This window comes from Drosophila kikkawai, chromosome 2R (genome assembly GCF_030179895.1).
Source record: "Drosophila kikkawai strain 14028-0561.14 chromosome 2R, DkikHiC1v2, whole genome shotgun sequence".
Lineage (NCBI taxonomy): Eukaryota > Metazoa > Arthropoda > Insecta > Diptera > Drosophilidae > Drosophila > Drosophila kikkawai.
Genome location: NC_091729.1, coordinates 25169552 through 25185625, shown reverse-complemented (window position 1 = coordinate 25185625; position 16074 = coordinate 25169552). Strand labels below are relative to the sequence as shown.

Below are 16074 nucleotides of genomic sequence, written 5' to 3'. Positions count from 1 at the left end.
TGTGTATACAAGTGGATTTTTGCCATGCAAAATGTCTACATTTTCGACATTTTCCAAGCAAAGTTTTAACTGCTGTAGTTATTTCAACCCCATACAAGAGACTCTTACACACATTAACTTGGCTTAATTAAGGCATTTGCCCATTAACTAGGTCTAACTCTCTCCCTCTTTTCCGTTTTAGTTTAAGATTTATTTTGTTTATTTTGGCCAGAAATTGTCTTCAATTGATTCTAGTTGCGGAGGTCATAAATAAAGGGATTTCAGGGGTCTGCTCTCTCCTCGCTGCTGACCACATTTCCCTCTACCATTTGGCTAAAAGCAATTCCTCTATTCCCTTTTAGCCCTCTGGCACTTTTGGCCATCAAGGGGTTATCCTGTCTGACTGTCTGTCTCTCTGTCTATCCCTAGCTGGAAAGTTAAGAGTTAAGAGCATTCGATTAGAAATCCCCTTTGAATTTCGCTTTAGTCGCTGCTGATTTATGGTGGGAATTCGCTTGCACTTTATCTTAGTGCGTTTGCAGTTTTAGTTACAGCAAAGTTCTGGGAAGGAAACTAAAGGGAACAAAGTTGGCTTTAAGTAAGGAATAAACTTTATGAAGTTTTTATATTATAATCAGGTAAAGAAAGGTGGTTTAGGTATTTCTGACAATCCATAAAGCTTAAATATATAAAGTATTGATATTTTCTAAAATATTTAAGGGCTTGACATCTTATTAAATCTCTTTTTAGGCTTTAATATAACATTTAATCTCTTTTAAATCAAAAACTCTTAAAAATATATCTACAAAACCATTAAAATAAACCTCAAATATCCATTACAGGTTGTTTTCTTAATCATAATTCCATTATAAGTGTATAAAACCAAATGCGGCTAAGCTTTCCATTCTGGTTCCTTATCTCCACGAGCCAAAGTTATTGACTGAACTGAACTTGAGGCCAAGACAACTTGGAGTCCGGCAGCTAACGCCCACCCAGAAATCCCAAGACTCGAATACTGATCAGAAAAAGCTTCAATTTCGATTTGATTAGCAGGCGGAAGTTGAAATGCCAGAGGCCCACACACACACAACACAAACTGCACAAATTGAAGCAGCGTTAGATTGACTCAATGACTGACTGACAAATTGACTGATTGATGGTTAGGAAATAAATTCCACAAGAGTCTAATAATAAATTTATAAGGCCTGCGCCACTGTCAGGTGTCCCGATAAAGGCGACCGACGACCGATAAAATGTCAACTTATTGTCTTGGGTCTTTGGGATTTACTCAATAGTTCTGCAGTTATCAAAGGTTCGCAAAAATTATAAAAAAAACAATAAATAAAAGTTAAGGCCTGCAAATATTTACGCCATGATATCAGGCATCGTATTCTTTATGACAGACCCATATAGAGGGTTCTATGTTTGGTCACCGATAAGATATGCGGTCAATACGCTGATTGATATACAACTGTGGAAGCAGGAAATGTGCCAACAACCTGATATGCTTTCCACTTGAGAAAACCAGTACCCAGAACGAGGTGGAAAACCTGGTTAATTTATGAGGGATCAATAACCGGTGTATTAAATATGGAACTATTATAGTTTTACATTTAACTTGGGGTAATACTTTTAAAATTTATAGTTGGATATATTATAAAGAAAGAGAAAAAATAAACACATTTGCATATGGGTTTCAGTACACAGTCCTAACCCCAACTAGATTAGATTATTTGCATCAACCGACACCTGGTTCCCACACACCTCAACCAAAATTTACAACATAATTTACTAAGCTCCAAATAACAGTCACAACAAGGCACGCCCCCTCACCAGTTACCAACAACAAAAACAAAATACCGCCCCCTAAAAGAGCAGAGTCCAAGTACCCTCACTTGCCACATCGAATCGGAAATCGGTATTGACCAAATCGAAAACGGAACAAGCCAGCATGCAGCAATTAGCTGGAGGTCATTGTGTTCCTGGGTCAAAGCAGGTCAGCTCCAAAATCGATTGCAGTTCGGTTTCGTTCAGTATCCGTTTGCAATTCTGCGGTTTCATTATTGAAATGGGGTGCGGCAGCCCCCGCATTGAACTTTGACAATGTGTTTCGACAGCAATTTGTTTAGCAAGCAAATTTGTTATTAAATGTATACAATTGATTGGCCATTTGTTTGGCGTTCATTAACCCAAAGTAAGTAAAGTAAAGTACAGGAAATTATAAGGGAAAACGAAATCCAAAATAAAATCAACTTCAGCTATCATTCTCTATACCTAAAATAACTTCCAACTAATATTTATACCTCTTCTTTGAGCATTAGTTTTAAATATATGCTTTTATATGGCTTTATTATGGAAAACAAATCCGATAACCATCAATTAGAACCTTCCTTCTTTGCTGTCTGGTTCTTTTTTCTTAACCCCTTCCTTGACAGACGAGTGCCATTCAATTGTCAAATATCTTTTGGATCTGCAGCGTCACGATTTCCGACCAACCGGGCGTGCACGACTCACCAGTTGCAGAAAATTGCATTGAACTTCAAAAATTGAAACTTCACGAGGGCGCTTTTGGCCATTTCAGCCATTCGAGGGCAGGGGCGTGGCCCTGTCGGCCTCGGCTTCATGTTCAATAATGCTGGAAGGGCACGTGGCAGCTGGATAAAAATTCAATCAACAACAAAAAAAGTGGTGAAAAATTGCATTGCAATTCCAATGTAATTGGTTTTCTGTGTCGGCTTTTCCTCAAAAAAAAAAAAAGTAATAAAAAAATATATGTTTAGTTTAATGGAAATTGTTGCCATGGTTTGCGGGCCAAATTTAAATTTGATAAATTGATTTATTTATCTTTATTTATCTATATTCTTCAATTAAATCCCCAAAATGAAACCAAGATCAAATAATCTTTGCTTTCGAGGTCATAAATCCCAATTTATGTAAAAATTATGTAATAAATATTTACACTTTGTTGACGATGACGATGCTTTTCAAGAAATGTTGCTTTTTGTTACCGCTAAACTACGGATGCTACATCATCGGCGTCCTCTTCTTGAGCTTCCACGTGGGCGAATTGATAACGCATACGAACGACACGATCTTCATAAAGAACGTCTCCCAAAAGTCCTGGGGTGCTGTTGTCATGGCCCCAATCCTGATGGCGGGAACCTTGGGGTCCGTACTGCTGATCTATGGCGCCGCCAAGGTGAGGTATGCCCCGAAATGTCCTCATCAACCCAGACATTTTATTTCCCCTCTATTTTTAATTACAGCGCAAGAGATGCTTCGTCCTGCTCTGGGTTATAATCTATGTTATTATACTCCTGATGTACATCATCCTGTATATAATATCTTTTGTAAAATCCTCGCCACCGCCGATAATAATCGCCGTCCAGTCGGTGATCATAAGTAAGCTAATCGTGTGATTCCCAACCTAATACCCTTTCGCTCCTAATTCTCTGACCCAACAGTTGGCCTGATATACTCGCTGTTGATAGTGCATTCATTTTACAGGTACCTACGGACGGTGGAGCACGACGATGCCATTTGAAGTGACTGTCGTACTGTCATTGTTTTCATTTAAATTATACCAAGTGTCTAGTCATATTTCGTCAAATAAATTATATTCTTGTAACCATCTAGTTTTCTGAGTTTATGTTGTCACTCAGATTTGGGCTAAAAGTCGTAACCAAAACTCAAACATCTATACATACATAGAAATTTGATCAACAATAAATATTTGCGAAAACTTGTTCAACTTTTGTGAGGAAAAGAAGATACTGTATCCATTGCCATGGCTTGTCACTGCTGGTATCTAAGACAGATCGTGACCAGGTGCTGTCTGTGCTATTCCCTGCGCTTTGGGGTTTTGCTCCTTGGATGCATCTTCCTAACCTGGTTCATCTACCTGACCGTCGGCACTGGCTTCATGATGGAATCCATCTTCCCCGATGAGTACCAAAAGTATACCACGCATTTTAATCCTGCACCGGCCGCCCTCAAGACCACCATGGTGTTTTCCTTCTTTGGCATTTTAGTATCTGCCTTGCTCTGCATCGGTGTACATAATGTGAGTGTGTTTAGATATAGAAACTTGATCACAGACAAGCAATAGGGTTGATAAAGAAAGATTACGAAAATTGGGATACAAAACATAAAGAACCAAATAACTTTTAGACAAAGTTTTAAGATGGTTTCTGGTTTCTTTTAAACAAATCTTTTAAGATATTATATTTTAATTATAATTATTTTCCTTTTAGAACAACGAAATGCTTTTTCTGCCCTTCTTGGTCTTTTCGCCAGTTTGGATACTTGTTCATATTCTGGTGTTGCTTGTCTACACCTTTAAACTGGTTATAATCCTACTAACGCTCTTGACCATAGGTGAGTTTACGTTGTACACATAATCCTCATAAATTCCCTGTTTATTCCTCATATATTCCTAATTAAATCCTCATATACTCTTCATATATTCCCCGTTTATTCCTCATATTTTCATCATAAAACTCTCGTATATTTTTCATATATTCATTACAAATTTATCATATATTCTTCACACTCAATATATCCTTACAGTGGTTTTAATCTACACCTGGATAGTGGTTTGGTCCTATTATGTTCACCTGCTTTTTGCCTACGAAGACGAGCTTGAAACTGGTTACATATGATCTTTTGATGACAGAGCTTCAGTATGGATTCTGTTTGATGACTTGTACTTGGAAATATATACAAAATTACTATGTGTGCATTCTGCAAAAGCATTCATGAGCTTAGTTCAAAATTAAAAATATACAAAAACTAGCATTTTCTTTGATTATTTTTTGAGCAGAATCTAGAGGTAATTAGCATTAAAAACCTCGCTTAGATCTGATATTCTTAATTGAAAAGTCCCTAATTGCTTATTTTCCGTTTAGTAAGTTTCTGGCACATGCTTTTGGCGTGCTGCTCTATATATAGTATAATGCACTGAAGAGACTATGATTATCGTACATCCGTACTATGTTCTATGTATGTGTAATGTTATGTATATAATGACAGTGACCGACATACCTTTGGCAGCGAGGCAAGCACCTGCTGCTTGACATCCCAGACGAGCCGCTCCGATGGGAACTGCAGGCACTTGTAGACATTCAGCTCCGGCACATGGATGCGCACCAGTAGCCATCCGTCGCGCGGCTCCGGTGGCGGCTCATCGTCAAACGCCCCCGGCCCGGACATGGCGTCCGTATTGGCCGGGTTCTGTTTGACCTTGGGCGTTGGTGGGTGGTACGTCGTAATTTTGGCGGCTTTCTTTCACGCTTTCCGTGAATAGAAAAAAAAAACGAAAAAACCAAACGAACCACGAGGCTCCTCTGGGATTTGTTCGAAGTTTGTATATCCTCTGGACCTTTTCTCCTTAATTTTGTTTTGTTTATTCACTTTGTTGTTATTTTTTATTGGCAATTTATTTGATTGGTCGCCTGGCTAGGGCCTTCTGTTGATGGAATCCGTTTGGCTTGGACATTTCGCTGAGGGGTTTTCGTTGAGTCAGTCGCATGGTGGTTCTGAAAAAAAATAAATGAAGACTAAGATTAGCAGGTAAATATATACAATTTATTTTATACATATATTTAAATTTATATTTATATCAGGGCCTGATTTATTTACCATAAAATATGATAATGGCAACTGAAAGATGCTTCCGGTATGCCATTAAAAATAAGTTTAACGGAATTGTTAATGCTGCAAAGCCAATTAACTCATAAATTTGCACTCTTCCTTTGCATTTGCATGGGAAAATTATTCACACACATGTGCATAATGGACACAGTTTCCCCCTTTCAGCTCTCCTCCCTCGTAAGCGTACAAAATAAACTCGTTTCCACAGAGCACTTAGCGTTGGAAAACTTAATTTGCAAATTGGTTTACTTTTCTAAAAAAAAAAATAACCTCCACTGTAGTCAGTCAATTGGCCACCGTGTCTACATGTCTGAAAACTGAAGACTAGCAGACTGTGGAGACTGCAAGACTGCTGCAGACTGAGGAAAAACCCTCGTAAAATTCGTCAAAGTGAAAAGAAAACACACAAAAGCCACAGAAAACATTCCATCGTTGATTACTGTTTGATATTGACATTTTATGGCTGCACCACATTTGAATTGCAGTTGCAACTGCAATTATGCACAAATTAAATTCACACGAAGGAAATGGGGGCTGTTGTGCGGCTGTTGTAAATGTGTGCCAAAGAGACCCGCTGACAGTTGTCGCTTTTCCATAAGGTGGTGGTCGGTTGGGGGGAGAGGAGAACTGGAACTGTGGGCGGAACGGGTTAAACACCAACAAGCAACACTGCAAGTCTGCACTTTGTCGCATTTAATTGCAAGCGTGTTGATTGCATTCAACTAGTTAGTGCTGGCATTTTGTAGGCGGAAAACTGCGGTACGGGGTGCGGGAAAAGCGTGTGAGGTAGGGAAAAACTAGTGTAAAATGGAAAAACGCTTGCCGGTGAAAGATAAATCCTAATTGAGGATAAAAGTTGCGGGTGCCGGCAATGAAAGATGAAAAGGTTGCGCCAAATGAAAAGCCATTACCAAGACAAGGGGTTGTGCTAGATAGGAAACAAGGATGTGGGGGTAAAAGGATGTTGTCTGAAAGATGGAAAAATGCATGTTAACCTAAAAATGTAGCTAAAATTGGAATTATATAAAAAGTAGTTTCTTGAAATTTAATTAAATTATGTAAGTTTGGTCCAAGATTTTAGTTTTTACCATGATTTAAATCTAGATTAAGTCTCATGATAATCAGTTATCACCTTGTATATATATTCTTTAAAAATACAGGTTAACCTTATCTTGAATACCCCAGAAATTAACTTGCAATTATTGCTGATTTATTAATAATTCTCCCTCTGATAATTCTCTCTTTTTGATAATTTGCTTTCCATAAATTAAAATTTAATCTCTTGATATCAACGAATAATTTATTTTTCTTTTATTTATAGAGTATTACCTCTCTCTATGATACAAAAAAAAGGTAAATAATCTCTGGCTAGGCTAGACATACAACTTGTAAACAATTTGTTTAAATAATAAACTCTGTCATAAATTCAAACTTATCGCTGGCTCTTCTTTGACTGCCCAAAAGCTGCCTTTTAAAAAGTAAAAATTTATAAACTTTTTCCCTGGTTCAGTGCCCCCGTTTTCACGCTCAACAATGAACAAAAAAATATGTCACGGTCAAAAAACTTCACCGGAATACATAAATTAAAGCCCAAAATATATATGCACACGCATATCAATAAAAGTAAATACAAGAAATGAAGACTGCGTTTAAACAAGTGAAGCACTGAATATAGACAAAAGGCCCGTTTACCTTGGCCGGCACTCGGCTGTCAATCAAGCCAACGAATGACCGAGCTGTTCAAGTGAAATTATCAAAAGCAAAGGCAAAACGCAAGTCAAGTGTCGTCGCCAGACTTCTGTTTGTGATAAGCGTACCGGGGCCAAGGCATTGGTATTAATGAAACTCTGATAGTGGCCAAAATAGAGGGCCAAAAAGAAGTCTGATAAGGCGAGAGTAACATTTGGCTACGATTTGGCGCCTCAAGTGGTAAAACGATTCCCTTATAATTACGTATACGCCACGTGGTCGCAGCCAAGTCATTCAACTTAATTTGTAGAGAGGGAAAAACCAAGGGGCAAGCGGGCAGGTAATATCATTCGATGGGCTTTTTATTAGCTGGATTGAACTTAGCCAGCGCATTCGATTTTAATTGAAATTTTCATGGATCGAGATCCGGAGGCAAAAAGTTTATTTCGCTTTTAATTGGAAAAGTTGGTGCGTTCATACTTTGGCGCATAATGGAGCTTTGAAATACTGCTCAGCGGCATATGGAAGGCCTGATTTACTGATTCCTGTGAATTACTGGCTGGTCAGTAAAAGTCCACAACCATCCCCTCAACGATTTGCAGCGATTTTTCACTTGAGCTAATAGGAAAATTGTGCCTCGACCTTTGGAGGGGAAGCTAACTGCCCGGGCAAGTGAATCAAAATTTATGTTTTCGCTTTTATTTTTTGTTGTAGCATGTGTTCTTTTTTTGCAGGGTACCTTTTCTTTTATTTTTATTTTTTATTTAACAGACAGCTGTCTTGCGGCTGTCAAAGTTACAACTTTTGGTGCTCCCCTTCTGCCGATCGCCATTACCCACCCTCGTTGCTATACTCTATATATATTTTTGCTGTGTTTTTGGGGATGTCTGTCTGTCTGCTTGTCTGTCGCTTCTATTGTCTTAGCCCTGACAGCTATTTGGCTTGGGCACTCTGGATATAGCTCGTCTAATGCCAACTTAGTTGCTGGGAGTCTCTGAGGAAACATTTATTGCATAAGGTGTATGTAGTATGTTATCTGGGGTTTGTTGGGGTAGAACACATTTTTATGGTTTCCTTTTTATGAGGGAATCAATTGTTGACAGCGATGGACACATTATTGGGTTGGGTAAACATTAATTGGCTTCGGGTCACATAAGAGATACGATAAATATAAAAGATAGGCAAGGTGTTGAAGTTGGATTTTATTGGAAAAAGTTTAAGGGAGAAGGTAAATGTAGAATTCCAATAATCCCACGTAAATCAGTTTTTTCCCATAATAGCACATATTTTGTACCTCATAAAATATTCCGTTTCATCTTTATCACACTTGCTATTTGGAATTTGGGCACATGACAAATTTTCCTTGCCATATTTCGTTTTTTTTTTTCGGACCTGCCCCACTTGAGCCAGTTTGAGTGTCTCCTTCACTTGTTAGCTCACTCTCTTGCCGTCTCCCTCCATCACTGGTCTCTTGAACAATACCGTGCACCTCCTTGAGCTAAGTGCTTGTGACACTTGCCTCTCCAAGGCTTTATGACAGGCGATGAAATTTTATTTGGGCAAAAGTGTGACAAACTGAAAATGACAAAGTGCTCCGCTTCGAACCAGCTGCTTTTGGCGCGGGCTTAAAGCCAGAAAGAGAAGGGGTTAGAGCCCGACTAAAAGGTTAGAGTTTAAGCAGTGGGACGGCGGCCAACGGGGGGGAACGGCCATGTAAATTAAGTTTTAAATATGCCACATCGAATGGGCTTAAGTCGGAATTAGTTACGGCATCGGATGGATCCCTGGAGACCGTGGACCAAACGGGCGACTTTACTGGGTCAGTGGAGAGCCCCATTGGGTTGGCTCGAATGCGCAACTAAATGCGACTGGAGTTGCATGTGGCACACACCAATAATAATACGTGCACTTGAAGAAATGCGAGGAATAAAGTTAAAAAGCAATTGGATTTTATGTCAAGTATTAGTGGCCTTGCTAATAATGTTACGCCTTACAAAGGTCACACTGCATTTCTCTTTATGTATAATAATCACACTTTTACCATTAAAACTATCATTTATCCCAAAGAAGACATTACATTATCTTTTTTGCTCTCTGCACAAATATCCGAGAATGGAGAAACAGCATCGCTTATGCATAATGGCCCATGCATATTTAAATTGCCATCGCTGGATGTTGCAGTTGGTGCTGCTTTAAAAGCAAATTACTTTTGTCATTGCAATGGCTTGCCGCTCAATCTTGTGGGGATTCAAGAGATGGTCTAAAGGATGCACGGGATGATGGAGGGCGGGGGCCAGAGGAAGGTCCTTGTATAGCCACTTATTGTGGCACACTCTGTTGTGGGGATGCTGCAAATAATTTGCCTTGGCAACGGCAACAGCAGCAGCCACTGCAACAAAATCAGAAGCAACAACGAATGTAAAATGCAAAATGCAAAGCCCCAATCCACCCGCAAAAACTTAATAATGGCAAACTATTATTCTTACACCACCCAGCGATGGGCACACAGTGGTGTAAAGACGAAAAAGGGAGTTTAAGTTCAGCGGTTAAAATGATCATATATATTTATAGTTTTTAGCTGTGATAAAAAGAACTGGAGGATATAAATTCACATATTTTCTTTTATTATTTAAACGTTTTTCTTTGATTTTATAAATCAGTTCTTCATAGGTTTTCCGTACACCCTTCATCCCACTGTTACACCGCTAAATCGAAGGCGCCATTTTCCTTGTTGACGTCTCTCGGTGCATTGTTGCGTGTACCGGAAACGGAAATGCGCACATAATTCTATTAGAAAACATGCAACAAAATGGCGCCCAGACCACAGCACAGGGCAGGGCACGGCAACGGGGAAAGATGACCGAGCAGTTGAGGAGAAAACTTTAATTAAATAATGCTAAATGCAATTTCGCATGGCTCCTCCGGCTCCCGACTCCCGGCTCCTGCTGAGCCAGCACAAAAACATGTCACAGTGGAAGCAGGCTCATGCCTGAGAGAGCATCTCCGGGCTAATTTATTTTGCCATTTTCTGTTTATTCGAACACCAGAGAATCAGCAGTGAGAGACCGCAGAGGAAGCAGAATCAACCGAAACGAAACGAGGCGAGAGAAAAGCGAAACAAGAAAAACTTTAACCCCGAAACTTGTTTTCCAGTCACGTTCATTTTCAATCAAGTGGCATCATTATGCTGGCCAAACAAACTCAGGCTTGAGTTGAAGCCGAAGCTGATATATAGGAGAAAGAGGAGGCCAGGAAGAGCCACCACAATTGGCTAATACAATGGCTAAATTAGCTTGGACTCAAGTGGAGTGGAGTGTGTGTGTATGTTGCCCTTAACCCTTTGCTGCCTCGCTGCCTCCCTGCCAGCCTGCCTGTCTGTCAAGTCAAGTCAGTCAAGTCCAGCAATCAGTCCTTTGTCTAGGCCCACAAGCCGGCAACAAATTACCTTGGAGCCACCCGAAAAACCACAGAACCCACTTACCTGGGTGGCCATTGACCAGCCGCCCAGCTAGCGACTTCCTGTTCAAAGTCGAAAAGAGAAACAGAAGTTGGATTCGAATCACATAAATCTGCTGGGAAATCGCACAAAGGAAGGCAAACAACAAGAATCGAAATGGTCCAAATGAAGCATTGACATTTTGGCATTTATTTGATGATTAAAAATTGTTTGTGCATTTCAGAGTTTCTCCTTTTTCTCCCTTCAATAAATCTTTCCCTAGCTTTGGAAATCAATTAAACTGACGTGCAATTTAGCAGGTGTTCGGTTACATCTACCCACTGACTTAATTCAATAACTCTTGACGCCCAGCAGCAGCAGCAACGTTTCTTTTTAACAAATTGTATGGCCAACAGCCAATAAACCAAACGTATAGTTCAATTAATTATACAAGTAGCATATTTCACAAGTCCTGAGACGCAGCCTTTTTCGCTAATTTCAGCTCGCATTACGTCACAGAGCCATTAAGTCAAAAGTTGTATTTTTGCAATCAATGAAAATAAATTAAAGTCTAGAGGAGGGAAGAGGGAAGCAGGTACAAACAGACAGACAGACACACAACGATTAAAGAGAGAAAAACAGAACAAAACTTTATGCAAATGCTTAGCGCTCACCGCAAAACCAATCTAACCAGTTTCCGAATGCAGTGCAAAAATCTCACAAAACCAAAACAACAAATGACAACCGACAACCGCGACAAGTATACAGATGGACAACACATGGAAACACACAGCCAAAGCAGCCACGGGAGATATACAAGATATATATACATTAAATGTGAGAAAATTATGGGTTTCGTATTTAGACATGAGTAACACCAGCTACGAAGTATAAAGCACAAACTTACCCCTAAACTTTCCGTTGTCTTTTTGGCTTAGAACTCTGAGAAGCTCAGACTGTAGGGTCCAGACATGAGGTGGCTGAAATGAAGGGAAATATGGTTTAATTAGACATTAATTCCATTTTTTAAAATTTGTTTTATAAATTAGTATTTTAAAAATTATTTTTGATGGAAAAACAAGGCTTATTTTCCCATTTAAATATTTTTTTATTTCTAATTACAATTTTATTCAAGTTTATATCATATTTATTATTTCATGGACTATTTATTTCCGTTTTAAAACATTTCAAAACATAAGCCCCAAGGCCTTTTCTTGTTTTTAATTATATTTCGATTACATTTTAATTAACCCAAGCAGTTTAATCATCTTTTTCACAGCTTGTGTGCAGACTCTAGTATTTCCTTCGCTTCTCTTGATTAATTTCTATTTAACGTGCAAATATTTTTTCTGTCAATTTCACCAATAAATGCAATTTATATATCCATCCAGCCAACAGCAGCAGCAGCAGTGCTAGCAGGGCTAATTTCATATTTCACGTCTGGCGAGGAGGACTCCTTTTGCCTCTGCCTTGCCATTTTCTGCTCCTTCGTGCCCGCAGGGCCATCAATCATACGCCATGTAAGCAGCAGACGCACACAATCGAATCAATATCTGAGTGCGAGAGGAGACTCTGCGGGGGGAGGGGCAAGTGTTGTGGTTAGGTGAGTGTGCAACGCCCACGCCCACGCTGCCAGAAAGCATAAAAATTGCATTTGCCACAAATCGAAGCATGGCTAGTGGGTAAAAATTAACTTAAAGTCATATACATACACTGGGAGACTTAGAATATTTATTACGCAGTTTGTCAGGCACTGAAAATGATATGAATCAATGGGGAAAATGTACAATTTCATACTCTCAGTATTGTAACCATAACAAATTCCCCTTAATTTCATTGGAAACGCCGCCATAAATAAACAAAGTCAATATAAAGCCAACTTCGGCTTATATTAAGTTGTGTAAACAAACTGATTTCCAAGAATATTCAAGTGGCTATTGACAGAGTATCTGCAAACTGGTCGCACAACTTATGGCCGACACTGTCTGGCTGCCTGCTGTAATCATTGTTTGTTTGTCGCCGACACCAAAAACAGCTTTATTAAAAGAGATCTCACTTTGGTTTAGCGGGTTACTCTGCCTCCCTCCCTTTAATAACTTTATTTTTCAGCCATTTGAATTTATTGACACATTTCATTTGGCCAGAATTGTAGCGGCAACAGAATGAGTTTTCTGCCAAGTAATTAAGTCCGCTGACGAGCCCAAAAATGTCTCGAAACGATTTTGTAACCGCTGCTTGCCTTTCATGGAGAGCCAGCCAGCCCGGGCTCGAACTCGACTCGACTCGACTTAACTTGGCCAACCAGACACCATAACTGGTCGGAGCAAATGATTTTTAATAACTTTGACACTCATTAAACTCAAATTACATGCATTTGATTACGCAGCCACATGGGAGTTTAGAGTTTGGAAGCCTTTGCATGTGGGGTTTTACCCAAAATCTAAGCCTCTTAAATTTCATCATCATCATCATGACAGCACACAGTAGGCTTATGTTGAGGATGATCAAGGGGTAGTAGCCTTATAAATGACTTTTAAAGTTGTGAAAAATCACTAAAAGTTAAAGTTGGAAATGAACAAAGGGGGAGAGCTTAATAAACAAAATAAAATAAAATAAAAGAGTAAGCTTGATAGCCCATTAAAATCACTCAGTAGGCTAGAATTAAAAGGTTAATCGAAAACCTTAAATTAAATTAATTGTATGACCAAGAACCCCCATCAAATCTCCGAGTTTAATTAGCCATTAATTAGTCCAGCAAAGCCAGAGAGCTCATTGAACCGTTTACATAAAGAATTCAATCCTATGGGAGCATCACCCCATAAAAAACTCATTAAATCAAAAGCAAAAATTCTCACAGAGCCCCCAAGCTAGGGAGTAGAGAGAGATTTGATAGATTAAGGCGGCTTGGCCTGTAAATTAATTACTCACTTTGTCTTTGGACTCTGACAGGTAATTCCCGGGCCCTTGAAGTAACCATGAACTTGACATCTATGAACTGTCGCCCTGCCATTTTTTGTTACCTCTTCACCCTACCCGTTTGGCTGCCATGTGTTAACTTCTTTTTAATTGCCACCGGTCTTGGCCAAGTCTCGTTCTGAGCCATACACAATCGTTAAGAGCTCTTTTTTTTACGACTGGCGAACTCTGCACTTCCCCCTTTGCGATTGGAACGTGCTGGCCAGGTAAATGCATTTGCAGCTCAACACAGTCTTCACTGTACTGGGTTTTTGTGTTCAGCATGAAGCCCTCCAAGAAAATCACTTTGTTCTGTGCTTTATTTTTTTTTCATCGGGCTCACACCGAAACTCCGCTGTGGACTGGATCTGTGAAATGGCACGAACTTGCTTTATGGAAAGTGCCCGGCGACAGCAGCTACAACGGCGAGTGCTAATGGAAATTCCGGAATGCGGCTGCATAATTCTTGGGTTTTATTTACCAGAGAGACACTTCTGCTATACACGAGAACTTTTCAAAGTGTTGGCAAAAGAGTTTTGGTCACAAAAAGCATAGAATTGCGATTAGCAAGAAGCGAGAACAAATTTATAGAGTTATCTAGCAAACACTTTATTTTGGATTAAAAAGAAAGCAATTTCTTTAGGATGAGTTAGCAAAGAAAATAATAACACGTCTTTACTTGGTTCTTGGTTAGGTAGAGGCTAGAACCACTTGGGAATTATAGGGTTTCAGTGGTGCTGATATATTAATATATATTGATATATTGATAGCTGATTCAAAGACAAGAAAATCACGTCATTAGTAGATTTTTAAGCCATGTAGATGCCAGAACCACTTGAGAATTCGGATGCTTCTGTAATAAAATCTAGAAATTGAGGATCGTACTTCGCTTTGATCGATCTTCTCATATTTGATCCAAAATCTCCATTCTCTAGCCTGTTGAAATTCCCACAGAAATTACAAACAAATAAAAGAAATTTGAAAAAAGCCAAAAATTACCCACGATTATGGGAATTCGCTCTTTAGCCCCCGAAAAAAAAGATATGGGCTACACGAAGAAGAGCCATCCAATTAAGCCAAATCGACACTTGCCACAGGAGACAGACAAAACAAAAATAATACTGCCAGCTAGCCAGCCAGCCAAGAAACAAAAGAAGAAAAAGCGAAGAAAAGACGACACCGTTAACGGAATGACATGCAAAGTGCAGCTGCTTTTCGTGTAAGGAAAACTCAAGGGGAAATTCGCAAGGGGTGAGAAGGTGGTGGAGGAAAAATACACTGCACACATGGGTGACACGAACAAAGAGCAGGAGAAAAGCAAGCAGAAGAGATTGATTCTCGCCGCGTCACGTGGGAAATTTTCAAGTTCAAAGCAATTTTCCAAGGAAGCAAACGGCAGAAGAGGCAACTGTAAAAAGCGCAAATACGAGTGTACCAAGATGGCAAGAGGTTGAAATAAAAATAAAACTAAGCAGCAACACAAAGCGTGCACTCACGTGAGACTTGATAATAATCGGATTTGGGAAATCGTGAGGCGAAAAGAGGGAAAACAGCGGGCCACCAGGAAAATACTCGGGGTACTAAAAATAACAAATACAGCTCAGCTCAGCCACTTGTATCGATTACAGAAAGGCAGAAGAAAGAAAAAAACAGGTTGAGGGTCTCCGTCTCTGGAGAAATGCCAGCCATTCATCCATCCATCCATCCAACGGTCCATCGTCGTCCCAGGTGAGCCGAGCTGAGCTGTTCTCTGAAGATTCTCCTCCCTCTTGTGACTTCGGGGCTTAATGGATGGCCTTCGTTTCCAAACAGTTAGAATTAATTGACGTTAATAATGTTCCGATATCAAGATTTATGCTCATCAAACGGCTACTGTGCGCAGAATTCCCTGAAAACCTGTTCGAGCCAGGTAACAGCCACCAGCGGTTCTTTTCATTCAGCCACAAAAATATCGCTGTTGACAATTTGTCGGAAAAGGCAATTTTCCAAGACAACTCTTAGCCTAAACAGCTTAGAATGTTTATAACCCTGAGCGGTGCTAATGATGATTTCCAAGCATTATCTTTGGCGGTATAACTGCACACATTATCGTCAGCATGAGCGGTTTGTACAAGTATTAGTATACACCTCAATTCACCTGCAATTTGCTCAATGACAACCGATAAATATTCAATTTAATGAAATTGCATTTACATTCGCAAATAGCAAATCGCCAAGTCAAGCCACTTGAACCACTTTCGCCCACTCAAAGTTGATTGCAAAACTGCACCCACTGCCTGCCAGTCGCTCATCTACATCTTTCTCTTATTTAGGCTTTCAGCAATCGAGAAAGCCATTAACTTGGCCATCCATAATTTTTTAAT

General features: G+C 39.6%; 3 protein-coding genes across 6 annotated transcripts in view; 2 read left to right on the top strand and 1 right to left on the bottom strand.

Annotated features, from left to right (window-relative positions):
* Prosap (SH3 and multiple ankyrin repeat domains prosap) overlaps window positions 1-16074 on the bottom strand; it is a 68771-nt gene that overhangs the window by 29325 nt on the left and 23372 nt on the right. For 2 of the 3 annotated variants that reach the window (XM_041777096.2, XM_017164229.3), the window contains exons 2-3: window positions 11664-11736; window positions 5023-5516 (exon numbers count right to left, since the gene is read on the bottom strand). In XM_041777096.2, the coding sequence (XP_041633030.1) occupies window positions 5023-5190 (168 nt within the window). In that variant the 5' untranslated portion in view covers window positions 5191-5516; window positions 11664-11736. Of the gene's footprint in view, window positions 1-5022; window positions 5517-11663; window positions 11737-12468; window positions 12488-16074 lie in introns of those variants that run through there. The other variant, XM_070284804.1, reaches the window with a different exon arrangement.
* LOC108072909 (uncharacterized) lies at window positions 2871-3614 on the top strand. 2 transcript variants are annotated; one of them, XM_017164234.3, is made up of 3 exons: window positions 2874-3178; window positions 3246-3381; window positions 3444-3614. In XM_017164234.3, exons 1-3 carry the CDS (start codon window positions 2951-2953, stop codon window positions 3521-3523), a joined length of 444 nt encoding a protein of 147 aa, XP_017019723.1. In that variant the 5' UTR covers window positions 2874-2950; the 3' UTR covers window positions 3524-3614. The 2 variants fall into 2 exon arrangements, with proteins under 2 accessions (XP_017019724.1, XP_017019723.1); XM_017164235.3 differs by lacking the exon at window positions 3444-3614 and having other exon boundaries at window positions 2871-3183.
* Window positions 3626-4773, top strand: LOC108072908 (uncharacterized). The gene is made up of 3 exons (XM_017164233.3): window positions 3626-4042; window positions 4233-4356; window positions 4549-4773. The coding sequence occupies exons 1-3, from the start codon at window positions 3767-3769 to the stop codon at window positions 4638-4640; spliced, it is 492 nt and encodes a 163-aa protein (XP_017019722.1). The 5' UTR covers window positions 3626-3766; the 3' UTR covers window positions 4641-4773.